General features: G+C 52.6%; 2 protein-coding genes across 3 annotated transcripts in view; one reads left to right on the top strand and one right to left on the bottom strand.

Annotated features, from left to right (window-relative positions):
- Positions 1-3,396, top strand: part of Madd (MAP kinase activating death domain) — a 44,573-nt gene extending 41,177 nt beyond the window's left edge. The window contains exons 36-37 of one of the 2 annotated variants that reach the window (XM_076929210.1): positions 700-966; positions 2,073-3,396. In XM_076929210.1, the coding sequence (XP_076785325.1) occupies positions 700-960 (261 nt within the window). In that variant the 3' untranslated portion in view covers positions 961-966; positions 2,073-3,396. Of the gene's footprint in view, positions 1-699; positions 967-2,072 lie in introns of those variants that run through there. The other variant, XM_076929209.1, reaches the window with a different exon arrangement.
- On the bottom strand, positions 794-16,627 carry Mybpc3 (myosin binding protein C3). Its single transcript, XM_076929246.1, has 34 exons — positions 16,542-16,627; positions 15,284-15,550; positions 14,576-14,692; positions 14,388-14,495; positions 14,151-14,299; positions 13,720-13,837; positions 13,294-13,342; positions 13,137-13,166; positions 12,927-12,980; positions 12,265-12,279; positions 11,915-12,078; positions 11,275-11,407; positions 11,021-11,023; positions 10,785-10,909; positions 10,601-10,706; positions 10,342-10,508; positions 9,878-10,043; positions 9,266-9,372; positions 9,095-9,124; positions 8,420-8,559; positions 8,113-8,190; positions 6,256-6,415; positions 5,718-5,822; positions 5,450-5,638; positions 4,433-4,567; positions 4,181-4,348; positions 3,117-3,205; positions 2,767-2,962; positions 2,444-2,583; positions 2,104-2,263; positions 1,874-2,010; positions 1,404-1,590; positions 1,181-1,218; positions 794-1,079 (listed from the first exon to the last, which is right to left on the bottom strand). Exons 1-33 carry the CDS (start codon positions 16,564-16,566, stop codon positions 1,208-1,210), a joined length of 3,828 nt encoding a protein of 1,275 aa, XP_076785361.1. The 5' UTR covers positions 16,567-16,627; the 3' UTR covers positions 794-1,079; positions 1,181-1,207.
- Between the last annotated feature and the right edge of the window lie 727 nt (positions 16,628-17,354).

Raw genomic sequence — 17,354 nt, 5'->3', positions numbered from 1 at the left:
GGGCTTTCTGGGGTGCCAGAAAGGGACACCTGCTACGCCACAGCTATGGAGGCTTGGGACGTTCTGGGCACTAGAGAGAGGAGGTGACTTGGGCATTCGTCCCTGAGCAGCTCGATAAAGAAGTCACAGGAAAACACAGGTGGTGCTCTAGATTCCCTATACAGGTGTGGTCAGGTGTGTGGTGATGTGACCTGGGCCTCCCAAGGACTTGTGGGCCAGGGCTCTGTGCTCTTGGGCAAGTGTGTGTCTTATGTGAAGTAAAACACAAAGTAGTAACCCAGGTCCGACCTTCATGGGATATCTGTGCCATGGGAAACCCTGGCACTTGTGGGCAGAATACCCACATCGCCGTGACACTTCTGGGACCTGCTGGCCACAAGATTTGAAAGAGATGTGGTCTTTGGGGAGGAAGTAGGAGAAGGTTATGATTTCCTATGTCTGAGCTAGATGGAGTCACTCTTGTCCCATGAGATGTGGTCATGAGTTGTGGGCTCACGGGCGTCTTGATGCCTGTACAGTCCAGGGCCCCACTGCCCTGTCCACTGTAGCACCCAGCTGGTATCGCCTGGATTACTAGGATGAGGCTCGTGCCTGTGCCTACAACGGAACACCTATGGCTCCAGTGCCTTTCACTTCCACACTTTCCTGAGCATGAGGGTGGAGGGAGACTGACATCCTTTCTAATTAATGTCTCACAAGTACAGAACACTGATCTGGAGAATGGTGTGCCTACCAAGATCAAGCAAATGCTGTATGCTTTCCATGGAGATGAACAGGAAACATCAACCCCCAGTGACTGCACTGATCTTTTATTGCTCTTACACAATGAGACACAGCCAGAGGGCCTGTCCCCAGTCACCATTTCTGAAGCCCACACATTTGATGCTCCCAATATTAACAGCACTCCTTAGGAGCTGTGACATCAGTTTCTGCAGAACCCATCAGACGTGCCTGCTATAACTGTTGGTAAGTCTGTCCAGGATGCACAGTTGCATACACATACAAATGCAGTAGCAGAAAGGGGTGCGCCTCCAACTCCTTTCTGGGCTTCGGGTTCATGGGCTAGCATTCATTTGTACCTGTGACATAGGCTACCTTGTGAATGAACTGAGGTTCCTTGTACCCCCATCTCCTGATAGCCACCCTAGGCCCTTGGCCTTAGGTAGTTTGGAATACATACCTAGCCATCTCTGGGGAACCATCCTGGTCACTGAGGAACTGTAAGAGGGAAGGAGACAAGCCATGTGATTCCCTAGTCTTCCAGAAGCCAAGATCCACTGAATCTGCCAGGGCCAGTGATCTAGCAGCCAGAAGTACTGTTTGAACTAGGACAGCAGAACCAAGCCCGGGGTCCTTGCCATTACCCTGCTTTCTCCCAAGCCCTGGCCCAGAAGGCTCCTTACCTCGCACCTCCAGGCGGCACTCACACTGTGCCTCGCCCTGCAAGTTGGTGGCCCTGCAGACATAGACACCCCCATCATAGGGGCAGGGCTTCCTGATCTCCAGAGTCAGTACTCCCTGCTTGCAGAACATGCGGAAACGAGCATCTTCTCCCAGATCCAGGCCATTCTTGAACCAGGAAATCTTGGGCTGAACATCAAGTAAAAAGAAGAGAAGGAAAGCATCTTGGTGACAGGGGGACTGGTGGGAATTCAGAGGGACTATTCTAGAAGTTCCCACTGGAGCACCAGACTCAACCCAAGGCTAAGAACAAACATGGAGCCAACAATGAGGGATTAGGCCCCGTTCAGGGGGAAGACTGGAAGATATTCAGAGATGAGGCAAAGACAGTGTACAGACTGGGGAGAGTTAACCATAGGGAGCCTAGAAGAGCAGCTTCCTGTCAGTCTAGCCCAGGACCTTGAGTCCCTACCTTAGGACTACCTCGGACAGCACAGCAGAGGATGGCATTATAGCCTGCAATGATGGAGCGGTTTGCCAAGGGCTGGGTGAAGCTTGGGGCTTCAGAGAAGTCCAGGGCCTTGTATTTGGGTGGCTCGTATGTGATGCCTGTTGGTGACAAATCTTGGTACCAAGGTCACCCCAAGCTCCCCTTCCCCTCCTCCCCCCAGGTTCCCCACAGTATGAGTAAGGGTACAGCACCTGGTCTTGGAATAAAGACAGGTTCCTTGGTGGCAGCGGCCTTGTCACTGGAACCCACCATGTTATGGCTGAAGACCCGGAAGTAATAGCCATTGCCAATGATAAGCTCTGATACCACACAATGAGTGCGGCGGTAATGTTCCAAAACAGTGAACCACTCCTGGAGGACGTGAAAGAACAGAAGTCTCTCTGAGGAACCTCTGCCTTTCTTGGGTACCCCTTGTGCCTCTACCCCTACCGTGGAGGAAACCAGAATAATGGATTGGGGGTCACCGGTTAGCACAGGGGAGAGCTGTTTGACCTAAGGAGGGTATATGGAGGCCCCGGGCCCCAGGCTCACCATGGTCTTCTTGTCAGCTTTCTGTACAGTATAACCCCAGATCTCTGTATTGCCATCATCTTGGGGTGGCTTCCACTCCAGAGCCACATTGAAACCCCAAGTCTCAACTATCCGGATATCCAGGGGAGGACTTGGCTTGTCTGCAGGAGACAGATCTGATCGGATCACTGAGCATCCTGAAGCTGCCTGAGCAGAGGCAGGGGCATGCTTGTATATAGGAGCCCCCACCCTTCTAACTACCCTCTGCAGAAGCTCTGAGCTGGGTTCCCAGACTCAAGGTCAGGAGACAAGGGTGCTGAAAGGGAGGTTCCGGGGCCACATACCCACAATCTGCAGGATCAGCGTTGCCTTGTCCTCCATGTTCTCAATGCGAACTGTCACCTGGTAGGTGCCCGAGTGGGTGCGGCGGGCAGCTCGGATGAACAAGATTGTGTCTGTAGGGCTGTTTCGGATGCTCACCTCCTCACCTGCCAGTGGCTGCCCCTCTTTGGTCCAGGTCACTTGAGGCCGGGGTTTGCCCTGGGGGAGGTTGACCAGCCCAACCCTGAGCTTGACTTTGCGAAGGGGCTGGCACTACACCAGCTACCTGTGGACTAAGGCCTCAGAGTCTGCAGCCCCCAGGAGATCCTTCAACTGTGGTTTCTTCTTTGGGACAGGGAAGGAGTCAGCCTACCTGGAAAGGGATGAGGAGGTTTACAGGCTCCCCAACTTTCTTCTGGATGGTCTGGCGCAGGTGTCTGGGCAGTTGGAGCCGTGGTCGCTCTGTGGGTAGAAAGGGGGCAGCTCAACAAGGGCCCTTCTGTAACCCAACCCTAAGGACCACAGGTCCATTCTCTCTTGGGGCAGGGCCCAGAGCACTGTATCTGAGAAAAAATTTGCCATGGGCCAGACTCTCCTAACCCACAGCAATTCCATTATGCTCAACACTAAAAGCTGTACACTGAGCTTCCACATATTACTGTCATGGTGTGTGTGTGTGTGTGTGTGTGTTTCACTTTTTAGATTTACTTATGTATTTATGTGTATGAGCTTTTAGCCTGCATGTGTACATGTGCACCATGTGTGTGCCTAGTGTTTGCAGAGATCAGAAAAAGGTAATGGGTCCCCTGAAACTGAAGTTATGAATGGTTATGAACCACACATATGTGTGCTGGAAACCAAGCCCTGGTCCCCTGCAACAATAGCAAGTGCTCTTAACTGAGAACCTATCTTTCCAGCCCCTGTGTTATCTTTTAAGGAAGAGCTGATGTAGTCCAGCCTGGACTCACCCCTCATCCTCCTGCCAGCATTACAGGTGGATACCATTGTGGTCAGCTGCAGTTCAAGAGGGTAAGGAAGTTATTTGGAGCCTCGCATCTTGTAAAATGTAAGCAGAGGCTCTGACGCTATGCTTTTGGACCCTTTATAAAGAGGACCAATCCTTCTACCTTTATAAAGAACAGAAGAATGAGCCAGGTGCAAATGACACACTCTCAGATGAACCTCAGATCCTAGATGAACCTAAATGACCCTGAGAAACCTCACTGTTCAGTTCTGAGGATAATACCTATGCTGGAGTCCCTGTTCCAGAAGTAGAAGCTGAACCAAGAGAGCCCAGGGTATAAATAAAGGCCCTGGCCCTTCCCTGTTCCTGCCCCAGCCCCTGTCCCTACCCCTGCCTACTAAAGCTCAGGCCTCTGTCTTGTCTCGATTGGGAAGGGTGGTCAGTGGCAGGCCTTTTAGCAGAAGGACACTCACGCAGTATCTCCCGCACCGTCACAAGCTCCTTGGTGATGATAGGGCCTCCAGGACCTGCCACATTGTGTGCTCGCACTCGGAACAGCAGCCGTGCCCCTGTGGGTAGGTCCTTCACCAGCAATGAAGTTCTCTCCGTCAGCCCCTGCAGAGCAGCCACCCACTCAGAGCCTGGATGTGGGCATAAATGAGTCAAAATCACACCTTACCTTGCTCCCACCTTCTGAGGGCTGGTCCCATGGGTGGAATACTCACAGCCCTCCTGGCTGTACTCCACACTGTACCCATCCAGGCCGCCTGCTCCCACACGCTCTGGGGGCCGCCACTTGAGTGAGACAGTGGTGTCCGACACATCTTCCACAGTCAAGTGGGTTGGTTCACCAGGGGGCCCTGGACAGAACCAGGTAGAAAGAGTCTGAGTGGGCCTGTACCAGGCAGAGAAGCGGCCATCCATAACTGGGACCTCAGTTGTCTGCTGAGCTCACGGGAAGGACTTCCCTTCTGCTGGCTTCCAGGCACCTCTAGGAATATTTGGTCTGCATTAAAAGACGTATCTCTGGGTTGACTTACAAACTAAGAGCTGATACAAAACAGGGACTCACGAAAAAGGAAAGGAGTCAAAAGTACACAAGGAAGGCTTCAGAAAGGACTCTTTTGTCGGCCTAGGGGATGCTGGAAGTGTAAGAGAAAGCTAAAACCCAGCGTGAAGCATGGGAACGTCCTGCCCATGGGTGTATGATTAGGCGAGTGGCACAAACCCAAAGTTAGTTCCTTAAAAAAGGGAAGGCTGGGGGCTAATGCTATGACTCACCTGCTTTAGAGACTTATCTCCCTTACAGGGGACTTGGGTCAGTACCCAGCACCCACTACTTGGTGGCTCACAAACTCCTGTAACTCCAATTCCAGGGGATCTGATGTCCCCTTGTGGCCTCTGACGGGGTGGCACATGCCTTTAATCCCAGCACTCAGGAGGTAGAGGAAAGTGGATCTCTGTGAGTTCCAAGCCAGCCAGGGCTACATAAATGAAATCCTGTCTCAAATCAGGGAGGAATGTAACTAACATTCACTAAGGTGTCCATTTTACCAGTGAGGTGACCCTGAAGTCTTTAATTTGTCCAGCCTGAGATCCTCATCTATAATGCAAGCCAGCTTTTCCCTGAGAGCACTAGAGACCATGCAGGCAAAGGCCTGATGGAGAGGCCACCTGTCAGCTAAGAGTCTGCTACCATCCATCCCCTTGGCCCCTGCATTCTGGGGATCTGGCAGGTTCACCAATAGGCATGAAGGGCTGAGAGGCAGGGCTGGGCCTGGACATTCCCACGGCATTGACTGCGTAGACTCTCATCTCATAGGCTACGCCCTCGATCATGCGCCTCGCCTCGTGGCTCAGCTCCCGCAGCAGATCAAAGTTGAGCCTCATCCACCTGTAGCTCTTTTTCTTCTTGCGCTCCAGGATGTATCCTGAGAGAAGAGAGGAGAAGTCGGGTCTGTGCCCTGTCACTCAGGTGACAGCTGCCCTTGGCTGTCCCTGTGCACTCACCCAGGACCGGCTGCCCGCCATCATAGGCAGGCGGTTCCCACTGCACAATGCAGGAGTCCTCGCCCACGTTGCTGATCTTAGGGGCTGCAGGGGCATCTGGCACATCTTGATGGGGAAGAGGAACCATATCAGCTTTGTCCAACTCAGAGTCCGACAACACTGCTCACCCCTCCCACCACCACCACCACCACGAGTCAAAGCAATCTAGAACCAGATTATGTTACCATCCACCATCTTATCACGTATGGTTCACTTTCACCTCATCTCCCAGCTCCAATTGGCTACATCCACCCGACCCCACCCAGCCCTCCACAACACAATCATTGTCCTATGCTCATTTCTCCCAGGGAACTGTCAGTGTCACAAGCAGTGATTTCTACACACCCATCTCCTCACAGGACCCTGCTCAGGCGGTCCTAGTCATTACCACTGCTCTAGAGTGTCCCTGTGACCCCTGTTGAGTAACTGGATGAGTGAGTGAACGAGCCCTCCCTGGTGGTGTCCTGTGCTCTCCGGCCTAGAGCTCAGGTTGACTCACCAATGACCTTGACTGTGAGGTTGACCTGGTCCTCGCCCACAGGGTTCTTTACTGTGACAGTGTAGACACCTTCATCTTCCTTCTCTGCCCCTTCAACTGTGAAGACGCTGCGGTCTTTGGTGGTCTCCACACGGACCCGGCCCTCAGTCTCACACAACAGCTGAAAGGGAGAGAGAGCTGGGGACAAGGCCCATTGGAGCCTATACAGTAGCCATCGGCCTTCATTGAGGAGGAAGTTCAGTTCAGGGTCTTTGGGAAGTGGAGGGGGGGCACAGCCTGGGTGGAAACTGTACCCCTGTAAGTGACTAGTTCAGATTTTTTCAATGTGACACAATAGGTAAGACACAGGCAAAGGGCTCAGACTCTAGTTTTGTCATGGAAATCAGTCTCTGTGTGTGTCAGTTTTCCTATCTGTCAAGTGGGAAGAATGTGACCCCACAAAGCTACAGAAAAACTACAGGCATTCAGACCCTCAGAGGAGCCAGCAGTGGCACAGAAGAGAAAGGCATAACTGGGCCGTGCCTGGCATCTGCACTTGCTATGGAGTGCCACCCACCCGTACATAGCCAAGGTTAGCTCTAGAGACACACAATCTAAATTCAGTGAGGAAATGTTCTCTCTGCTGGCTAGCTTTCAGAGAGCCAGAGGTGCTCATGGTTTGTTGGAGGTAAAAAGCTATGAGCAGTCTTCCCCAGCACTGGACCCTGCATGCTAAGATACCAACCTGCCAAGCAAGTGTCCACGGGCACAACTCTTATGGGGTAAGTGCTACTCTCTGTTAGGATCTGAGGCCTGCCCCCCAGAGGGGAATGCCATGCCTGGTACTGTAATCCTCTTCAAAAGCCCATGGCTGAGGAGATCATAGGCCCTGGAGTTGAACCTGCCACTATTATTTTGCTAAGTGGTCATGTTGTCAAATTGCGTTCTCATGGTTTCCTACCCCATAGACCTGGCTGGTCTCAACCTTAATCAAGAAGCTTCTTTTTGGTCAGCAACCAGTCAAGACATCAATGCTTAGAAATCAGTGCTGAGAGTAAGAGACAGAATGTCCAGCCCTTAGTCACAAATCTCTATTAAGCCCACTGCCCCACCACCACCTAAAGGCTCAGGGGACATTTTGTCATATGGGACCCAAAGGATGTAGGAGCTAAAGAATGGGGAAGAGGGCCGAGAAATGCTGTCTTCTGGCAATGGCGCAGCCATAGCCATCACCGCTCAGCATCTGTGCTTGCCTGCACTTGATAAAGCCAGCCAGACATCAAAGGTGGGCAAGGAAGTGCTCTCCAGGACCCACCCTAGACTGGGGCACTGTTGGCCCGTCATAACTGCTGGGGAGGCTGGAGGGGTTGGGGGTGGGTAGGCTGCACGTGCTCCAGTGGGTGGTCCCATGCTTGTGCATTCTCAGCACTATAGAACTTAATGGGTTAGAGAAAAAGCAAAAAAACCTGAGCACCCCTGAGGCAGAGGCCAGCCTGGTCTAGGAGGGAATTCCAGGTCAGCTAGGGCTGCATAACGAGAGTCTGTAAAAGGAAAGGAGTTGGGAGGGGGGATTTTGGGAGTAGGTGGGATGACATGGTGTGTATGCTCATATTTCATTGTATATGTGTATTAAATTCTCAAGAATAAAGAAAAATATGAATTAAAAAGAAGAAAGGGGGAGAAATGAGGCAGGGATCCAGGAACCATTTTAATTCTGATGACTTCCTAGCAAAGCCAAGGACACCAACACCCTAGGAGGGTCTTGTCAGTTCTCTCTCTCTGCACCATGAGAGAGCCCGTCAGGTCTTTCCTTAGGGTAGATATGACATACATAGAGAAGAGTGAGGACCACAAGTCATAACCCGGCTTCAATCTTACCTTCTTATCAAACACCCACTCCTCATCAGCACCTGCATCTGGGGCATCTGGGGGTGGCACAGCCGAGGCCTTCTTCCCCTGGGAACAAAATGGATTGGAATTAGGGTTAGCAGTGCTGAGTCAGTTTTCCTCCCATTCCCCATGTGCTTCCCACCATGCTCTGTCTTCTGGCCAGTGGGGGATCCCTGTGCTCCCAGTGAGTGGAGCTTACACCTTCAGGATGTGTGTGAGCAAAGCCTAACACTCACCTGGTCCCACCCACCTATTGTACAGGTCGGAAAACTGGGTGGAGGGGAAACTGCAGTACCTGTGTTATAGTCTTCTGCCAGACCACAGTGGGAGCAGGGTCCCCAGAAATCGGGACATCCAGGCGTAACTTGTTCCCAGCAACAACCACAATGGTGTCTGGTGTGCTGCCAGGACAGTCCAAGTGGATCTTGGGAGGTTCTGTATGGAGAAGTACAGTTCAGAGAAAAGGGAGGTGTCTGGACCCACAGGTGTGGCAGAGAAGGTCCAGAGGTTGCTTGGTGGGTGCTAGGCGCTCACATCCCTGGTTGTTAGTCTTCATCAATTTCATCTAGGTATAGTTTATATACAATAAAAGTACAAGTTTCAGCATAGATAGTCCTATAGGATTTTCTTGGGTCTCAGTCAGGTGTGGTTGTGCAAGCCTTTAATCCCAGCACCCAGGAAGCAGAGGCCAGTGGATCTCTGTGAGCTATGATAGCCTGGTCTACTGAGTGAGCTGCAGGACAGTCAGAACTATATAGAGTGACTCTGTCTTCAAAAGCAAAGGCAAAAAGAAAACAAAAGACAGGGTCTTACTAGTTTAGCCCAGGCTAGCCTCAAACTCTAAGTCTCCTGCCTCTATCTCCCATGAACTATGCAGGGTCTATGGCAAGGCATGAAGAAGTTAGGGTTGGGATGGGATATGGGGGTAGGAGAAAAAGCTGAGGTGGCACAAATGGGTCCCAAGACTCACCCTGCCTAGGCACAAAGTCAATCTTGACCTCTGAAAGAGAAGGAAAGCAAGGAACATTAAGGGGAAGGAAGGACCAAGCCATAGGCATTCTGGCCATGATCCCAAAACGCATGCATACGCGTGCATGCACACACACACACACACACACACACAACCATAGTGCTAGCTTACCCATGAAGTGGAGCTTGGCAGACAGGTTGCAGGCAAACCCTTCTGGCACAAAGCTGTAGTCAGCCTCGTCGGCAGGCGTGACGTCATCAATGGTCAGTTTGTGGACCCTGAGGGGCAGTGATAACTCAGCTCACAATCCTGGCCTCTCCATATACCCCCAACTTCAGGGGACTGTGCCTTCCCCTAGCTCCTTAAGTGTTCTGATATTTTAAAATGTGGCTTCTTTATCTATTTTTGTGTTTTCCAGCTTCCTCACGTGTTTTCTGAGGTCAGCAGTGCAGGCGTGATGTCCATACAGGGGCAACCCCTTGGAGACAGACAAACACTGATCTGGATGATCTCTGTGAACTGGAGTCCAGAGGCTCTGAGATGAGCTGGTGCCACCTCCTCAGTGGCCTACTGCCACTAGTCATAGTTTGGGGAATGGCAGGGCACCCCACCCTGAGTGTCTCCAAACTCTTTGCCTCTACATCTCTTCCTTCTGCCTTAGGTGACTCTCCCATGTGATTCCCTCCCATGTCCGTCCTTTGTAACTGTGTCTTCCTCTCTTTTTCTTTCTTCCCATCATGAGTTGTCTGGCCTCCCTTCGTAACCTGCGACCTTTTCACTCACCGGCCTATATGGGACACCTTTATGCGGTTGTCAGGCACCAGTTCCTTCCCGTTCTTCAGCCACACACCTCGCACGTTCTCATCCGAGACCTCACACTTAAATACGGCCTGGTCCTTGGCTCCCACTGCCAGGTCTGCGATGCTTTGGTATACCTCCAGCTTCTTCTCTGAGGGATGGACAGAGCCTGTGAGCTCAGGAGGAATGCGGGCTTGCAGGCAATGGTATGCAGGTTAGGTACATGCAATTGCGTGACACACATGTGTGTCCTGATATTATAGTAGGACAAGGAAACTCAGGTTCAGGGGGTGACACTGACTAGGCCCTGTGTGACCCTCCTAACACTCTCTGCAGGGCATACTTCAGCACACTTATCTTAAAGACAGGAAGATGAGGCCAGGGTAGCAAACACTAGCCCAAAGCCTGCTCCTTTCATGTGGCCAGCCAGTCTTGGGCTGGGGGCTCACCTTGTACAATAAGTTCAGCCAGTGCCTGGCCCCCACTTGTGCGCACTGCGTAGTGTCCCGCATCCTCCAGCATCGCTTCATTGATGATCAGGTGGTGTTTCTGCCCATCTTTCTTGAACCGGTATTTGAAGGTCTCCTCACGAGTCAGCTCAACCCCATCCTTCAGCCTGGCCCAACATGGGAAAAGTCTCCTTTGGGCATATGTCCCCACCCTCCAGCCCCACCCCATACCCCCACAGCCCCACACTCCTGCACTCACCATTTGACTTGGGCCCCTTCTTCTGAGACCTCACACTCAAACTCTACCCGCTGACCCACCATCACCAGCTGATCTTCCAGGGACCGGGTGATCAGCACCGGGGGCTCTGTCCAGGGAGGAACAGTATGAGGGCTGGTCCCCTGTGGCCTCTTTTCCTCCCAGGGTTCCCTGGTCCCAGGCCCACCTTTGACAAAGAGCTCCGTGCTGCATTTCTCACCCCCCACCACACACTGGTAGGCTGCATCGTCAGCCAGTGAGCACTGGCTGATGGTCAGAGTGCGCTTGGCACCAATGGACTCGAAGATGTACCTGGGCAGGGCACAGCAGCATATCAGGAGGGCCATGGATGCCCCTCCTGGGCTTGGTGCCTTTTACAAACAAACCCCATGCCTGTTTCAAGCTGTCAAGGAGGAGACTTACTTGCTATGAAACAGAAGGGGCCATTGCAATGTTTCACACAGAAGGAAGTGGTGTATATACGTAGAGAGAGGGGGGAGAGAGAGAGATGGGTTAGGTCAAATAACCTGAAGTTAGATTCCAAAGGTGGGGGAAAAATACAAAAATGGGGACCAGGAACTAGAGTTAGAGAGATCTCACAGAAAAATACCGGGTAGTACGGCTCTCCCCTCACCCCAGGACCCGGGACCCAGGACCCCGCCCCACCTCCACCACACCTGCCACTCATCTGGATCTCTTGCCCATTCTTAAGCCACTTGACTTCGGCGTCCGGATCAGCCAGTTCCACAGTGAGCCGGATCTTATGGCCTTTGTTTACCTGGTAGGCAGGCTCCAGCTTCTTCTGAAAGGCTGAACCCCACGACTCAGCCCAGTCACCCCCAATGCCCACACCCTTCCCCCTAGCACAGCCACAGCAGCTAGGGCAGGTGCCTGCCTCTTCCTCCCCCTGCTGTGTATCCCCGACACACCCTCTGGGTTTCCGTAATGACCCTGTCTGCTCGTCTGTCCTGTGACTATCTTTCTGTTTGTCTGTCTCTGCTTTGTCTTCTCTGAGGTTCTTTCTAACTACTCAGCTCCCAGGCAGGGTTAGAGGCACCCAGCCTGATAGAAGCTAGTCATGACAACTAGGAATGTAACAATGCCCCTCTCTTCCTCTTGGAAATGTTATGTAAAACATGCAGTGCCTTGCTGAACTTTTCCTTTTTTAATTGTTCTTTTTACTACCACTGCTCCTTGTCTTGCCCCCAAAGGCTCCCTCTGTCCATATACAGGTTTTTCTGTGGTGCTCTCTAGCCCGGCTCCTTTGTTGGGAGCTAGCTGGTGCCTTCTCCTTTCCCTTGTGTGGGAAGGGCTAACCTGTGCTCTTCTTTTCATCGTGCTTCATGCCCTTGAGCCTCTTCAGCATGCCTCGCAGGTCTGTGACTCCATGCTGGAAGGCGATCCGCTCATATTCTGATGGCGGCGCCTGTCTCAGGATCTCCCACACGTCTTCTTCAGCAGGTGCCTCCAGCTTTGAGTCCCTGTGTCCCACAGCCCACTGGGAAGCTCAAGGCAGCCCCTCCTTGCCTCTTCCTGGACATAGAATGAGGCCCTGCCTCTGCCCTTCCCCTCCCCTCCCCCTCCCAATCTAGGAGTCTTAGGGGTTGAACTAGGGAGGGCTTTGGGATGAGGGTGTGAGGAGGACTCTGAGGTTGTCGGACACTCACCTCCGGAAACTGCTGCTCCAGATGAGGAAAAAGGACAGACACACATTAGAAGTCTGAACACATCCCTGCCAAGACTGGGACTCTTCCTGGGGCCTTCATTTGCTCTCTTTTCCCCATATGGTGCCCCTACTTTTCAGGGCAGGTGTCTCATTCTTCTTAATACCAAACAGTACCGGGGCTACTTCAAGCCCCAAGAATGTCATCCTGGTGTGTGTGAGTTTCACCAAACCCCAGCAGAAAGGGTACACATTTCCAAAGCTAACATCCTTTTGCAAGACCCAGAGCCTCCCAACCCCATTCCTTACTCTCTGGGCAGCAGCAGCAGCAGCAGCCAAGGAGGGAAGATGGGGAGAGAGGGAAAGAAAGGACAGAAAAAGAAATGAAGTCAGGGCTGGGCTAGGTCCTTATTGCTACAGCTTTGGGGACCCTCTTTCTACTTCTTAGAGCCCTCAGAATCTATGGAAATGGTCTACTGTAGATTCAATATGGGGTTCTGAGGGGTACACTGAGAATGGTTATAACTCTTGTCCACACTGGGGTCATCCCACTTGATAAGGAAACCAGCTCAGAGAGGTGCTTCATTTTGTTCAGGGCCACACAGCTTGGAAACCTCAATGTCATGTCTTACTCTCTGCCTTGGAAGATGTGACCCAAGGACTCACCTCTTCTTCAGCAGGGAACTAAAGTCCAGAGTCCCAGCATCTTCATGGCTGTCACTGTGGAGAGAGACCCCATGAGGCTTCACTGGAGGGCTAGCAGGGCCGTAGGCGATGGAGTAGAGTAGAAGGAAGGGACATAGCCAGGTGGGGCTCCCACCCATCTCTGATACACCCCAAGTCTGTGATGGGGTAGATGGAGGACAGGAAGGGTACCTGGTTCTCCGACCTGCTCCTGCCAGGCTCCTGTGGGAGTTAGATAGCTTTTCAGTGACTTCAGCTTGGACCCCCATGTTCACCTATCTAAAACTTCAAGGGGCCTCAGCCACTCACACTGGCCTCCCTCCATTCCTGAGGAAAGAGAGCCACTCACGTGCGTCGGAAAGCTGATCTAAGGTCCAGGTCTCCAGAACCAATGGCCTCTGTGTACAAAGAGAATGAAGTGATGGGGTGACCTCAGGATGCGGGGACACAAGACTTCATCTTCTCAGCTTCTCCCAGGGTTCATGTTTAGAGAAGTGGGGCAGTTTCTCATCCCAGTCTCTACAGTGGGCTGCTTCCCACTCACCTCCCAGTTTGCATTCAAACTGTGTCAGGCAGGGACACAGAAACAGCATCCCACCCTCAACTTGCTCCTACACTTCTCCTGAAAGCATGGATTTCTTTCACACCTCAGGTGATCAGCCCTGGCATCTGGCCACAGCTAGTCGCCCTCTTTAGTTGGGAGATAGAAACAAGGCCAAGGAAACAGGACCCATGAAGACCACAAGTCCAGATGAGACCCCGGGGCCTCCCTCACCATGGACAGTGAGGTTGAAGTTGCAGCTGTCAAATTTGTCCTTGGTAGACACCTCACAGCGGTAGCCCCCAGCGGAAGTGGCCTGAGCATCTGTGATGTGCAGCTCAAACAAGTAAACCTGTGGGCAGGGGGATGAAGGAAGCCTGGGGCATTCCTAAAGAAAATGGGCGTGGCAAAGCCTGCCGACCTCGCTTCTCAAGGCTAACACATACAGAGCTTTTGTATAATTTACAGAAAGAATCCACCTTTCCAGACCCACGATGGGCTCTTGCTGGCACATGACAATGATAAAATTCCAAGCAGATGGCTACACTTGGGAGCTGTTTCGTGCAGTGTGCAGCTGACATGGGTTGAACATTGAAGCTCTGCCCTGCTTCCCAGTCTTCTAGCCTCCCTGTCCTGTTTCCCATACCCCTGACCAGGTATCCTACCTTGCTGGCTCTGTCGTAGCTGTCATGCAGCTGCAGGTGCTGGCCCACCTTGCTGCTCAGGTCTACCCACTTGCCCTTGAACCACTTGACCACAGGTGGTTTCAGGAGGCTGGCCCCAGCTACTCGGGCTGAGAAGACGATGCTGCCACCTGCAAGAGAAAGGTGACTTCTCTGACCTTGGTGCTCTGGGGCTTCCTTCCCACCCCCCCAAGTATGAGCACAGAAGCTCCTACTTACCCACAGTCACCTCACCATCCTGTGGTCGCATCAGAAAAAGGCCAATAGGGTCGTCAGAGGCTCCCTGATGCCCTGTGCCCGAGCCATCCTGGGTTACCGAGACTGACCCTAAAAAAGAGGACTTTTGAGGTCTGACCTGGGACATTCCCTGTCCATTGGCCTGTCCCTTGTTGTCCAGCTCCCTTTACCTTTAGGACTTGAGACACTTTCTTCCAACTCAGTGGCTGGATCAGGGACTTCTTTGGGGGCTTCTGGAGCCTCCAAAGAGGTTGGAGCAACTGCAGATTCTGCCTTCTCTGGAGGGGCTGAGATGGGATCGTGGAACAGATTCTAATCAGAGCCCGCCTCTCAGACATCAAACCTATGTTCCACGTAAGATGCATTCCACTTGTACAGTAGTGTCCCAGGCTCTTTCAGCCACTGGCCTTCCTCCAAGAACAGGAGCCAGCTTGCTTCTCCTTCCCCAGCCCACACTGTCCACCTGTCCCATGACCAGATTTCTGTTCTGAACAGCTCTGCAATCCATCTGTTGCCCCTCTCCAGGCTCTGGCTGTGGCCCAGCACCCCCAGCACCGTCAGCACCACCACCACCAAGCTCTTAGGATTTCCCCAACACACATAGCTAGCCAAGTCCTCATCTGGGTGTGACCAGGCTCCAGGTCTGTAATGGGAGAGGACCCTTCCTAGAACACCACTTATGGCTTCCCACCTTCACGATGCAGAAAGAGCTGCCACCACAACTAATACTTAGAGAGATCTTGGTGCAGAAGAGGGGAACAGGCATTTCTGGCTTACAGCATTGCCAGGGCAAAGGCTAGTGCCCAGAGTCCATTTCCTGTTCAGGGCTACCGCTGAAGTTCAGGTCAGGCTCTGGGGAGAGGTGAGCAAGCTCTTACCTGGCTCTGTGACCTTGAGGTCAAACTTGACCTTTGAGGAGCCTGCAATGACCGCGTAGGAACCCTGGTCGTCAGGGCCCACATCCCGCACCGTCAGCGTGTGTCGCTTGCCCTCTGCTGCCAAACCATACTTGTCACTGGCAGCGATGTCGCTGCCATCCCGCTGCCACCGCACCTTCACGCCTGAGCGCTCTGTCTCAGCCTCAAACACAGCAGCACTGCCTGCAGACACCTCGGCCGACCTCGGCTTCTTGTTGAAGGCCGACACTGAAGAGCCAGATGGAAATTACAGGAGCTAGGCTCCCTGGTACCCCATCCCCGACACCCTTCTTCAAGAAGTCTGTGGTAAGCACATGCCAAGCCTCTTGTTTAATGCTCCAACAGTTCCATGGGGTAGGCGCAGCCATATTTATTTCTCAAGTAATGGGAGGTTAAGTGATGGGTGAAAGAGCTCAGGCTGTTGTCCCCACCACCATCTCAGACGTTCCTACCCCCTGCCTGGGAACACCAGCAGTAGGCCCAGCCTCCCCTCCCATTGTGGGACCTTTGGCAAGGGCCCCAGCACGCTGCCTACTTGGAATATAGCTAAATTTGTCCTCTGAGGGCTTCAGACTAAGAATGAACAACTGAGATAACACTAGCCAGGAAGCAGCAGGGGGCTGGGGGCTGGGAGCTGGGGGCTGGGGGCTGGGGTGGGGACTGGATCCCTGCCCCCATGACCTCTGCAAGGGTAAAGGCCTGGTCTAGGCCTTTGGCTACAGTTTCTTTGTCCTTTGCTTGCCTGTTCTATTCCAGAGATTCGAGGCGCTGTCCCCCCACATCTGGAGTCAGGCATGGTGTGGGATACCCTAGGGGTTCCGGCTCATGGGACAGACACTCAGAGCTGGAAAGAATCACTACCCCTACATACTCATTACACTCTGAAACTGAGACCAGAAGATGCTCAGGGACTCAATGGGCTCCACTGTAGCCTAAATTTGAGCTCCTTGAGTCGGGGACCCTGGCTGAAGAAGAAAATATAGGTCCAGATAGAATGGGATGTTGACCTTGGATTCTTCCTAACTTAATGAAGTCATCTCTCAGTGGCCCTAACACTGAGTTTATCCCCAATCTCATTAGAGGAACGGGAAAAGAAGCAGAGAATTAGGCAAAGCCCAAAGAACCCACAGGCCTCATCCTACACCAGTTCCTAACCCTGCCCACAAGCTGGGTACACCACTGCCCCCAGGTCCAGACCCAACCCCTTTCGTGGAGCTACCTGGTTTCTTCCCTGGCTCAGGCATCTTGAGAACAGTCACACCAGGCACCAAGCAGGCCACCCAAGGAAGGACTGAACAGTGTCCTGTGTTCTCACTATTTATGAGGACTACCCCCGCCCCAGCCCTCCTTATCAGCCTCCTGTTAGCCACCTGCTAAATATAGACAAATTCCATCCAGCTGAGGTATCTTCATGGAGAAGATAAGGCCACTTAGTCCCCTGGCTTCTCCCCCCACCCCCCAGCAGGACTGGATAGCTTCTGCCCTTCCAGTCCTCTATGGACTCCGGGGATAGCCCGACCTTTGTCTGTGTATCCATCCAGCAGAAAACTACACTGTTGAGGTGCTCTAGGCCTGTGACACCCACAGGTAAAGAAAGGATCAAGGACACACGTGCTGGGGGTGAAGGTGTCCAGGTGCTATTTATTGTTCTTTTGATTAGCAGAGCTTTGACACCCATTACTGCACCACAAGGGGCAGGGGCTGGCCTTGGACCATGGAATCTTGGGTGGGCCTAATCTAGGGTTAGGCAGGGAGGGAATGATGCTGGGAGGTAGTGTCCTGCTAAGGGATGAGCTAGGAGAGCCTGAAGGTGAGGGCATGGGAGCCAATCCCTAAATGTTCTCTAGAGGACAGGAGCAGAGCTAGTTATTACGGAAGTCACGAAGACTAAACAAAGATGAATGCCGAGTGTTCTGATTCCCCTCAGCTCCCACCCCACACCCACAGTTCTTATTCTGTGACTGGACCCTCAGTTGTATCAGGTTCATCAGTTGTGACAAGGGGAAAATAAATTATGGGAATCCTATCAGAC

This window comes from Arvicanthis niloticus, chromosome 2, assembly GCF_011762505.2.
Source record: "Arvicanthis niloticus isolate mArvNil1 chromosome 2, mArvNil1.pat.X, whole genome shotgun sequence".
Classification (NCBI taxonomy): domain Eukaryota; kingdom Metazoa; phylum Chordata; class Mammalia; order Rodentia; family Muridae; genus Arvicanthis; species Arvicanthis niloticus.
Note: the sequence above shows the minus strand (reverse complement) of the source record. Positions and strands in the feature narration are given on the sequence as shown.

Bases quoted from the DNA above. Each gene is read 5' to 3' on its own strand.
- Mybpc3 (XM_076929246.1), bottom strand. From the start codon at position 16,566: ATGCCTGAGCCAGGGAAGAAACCAG. The intron at 12,981-13,136 runs GTACCCTTCCTG...CTCTCTCCACAG, and splicing joins GGAGCAGGTCGGAGAACCAG to TGACAGCCATGAAGATGCTG. The intron at 10,509-10,600 runs GTGAGTGCAGGA...ATGTTGGGCCAG, and splicing joins GAAGGGGCCCAAGTCAAATG to GCTGAAGGATGGGGTTGAGC.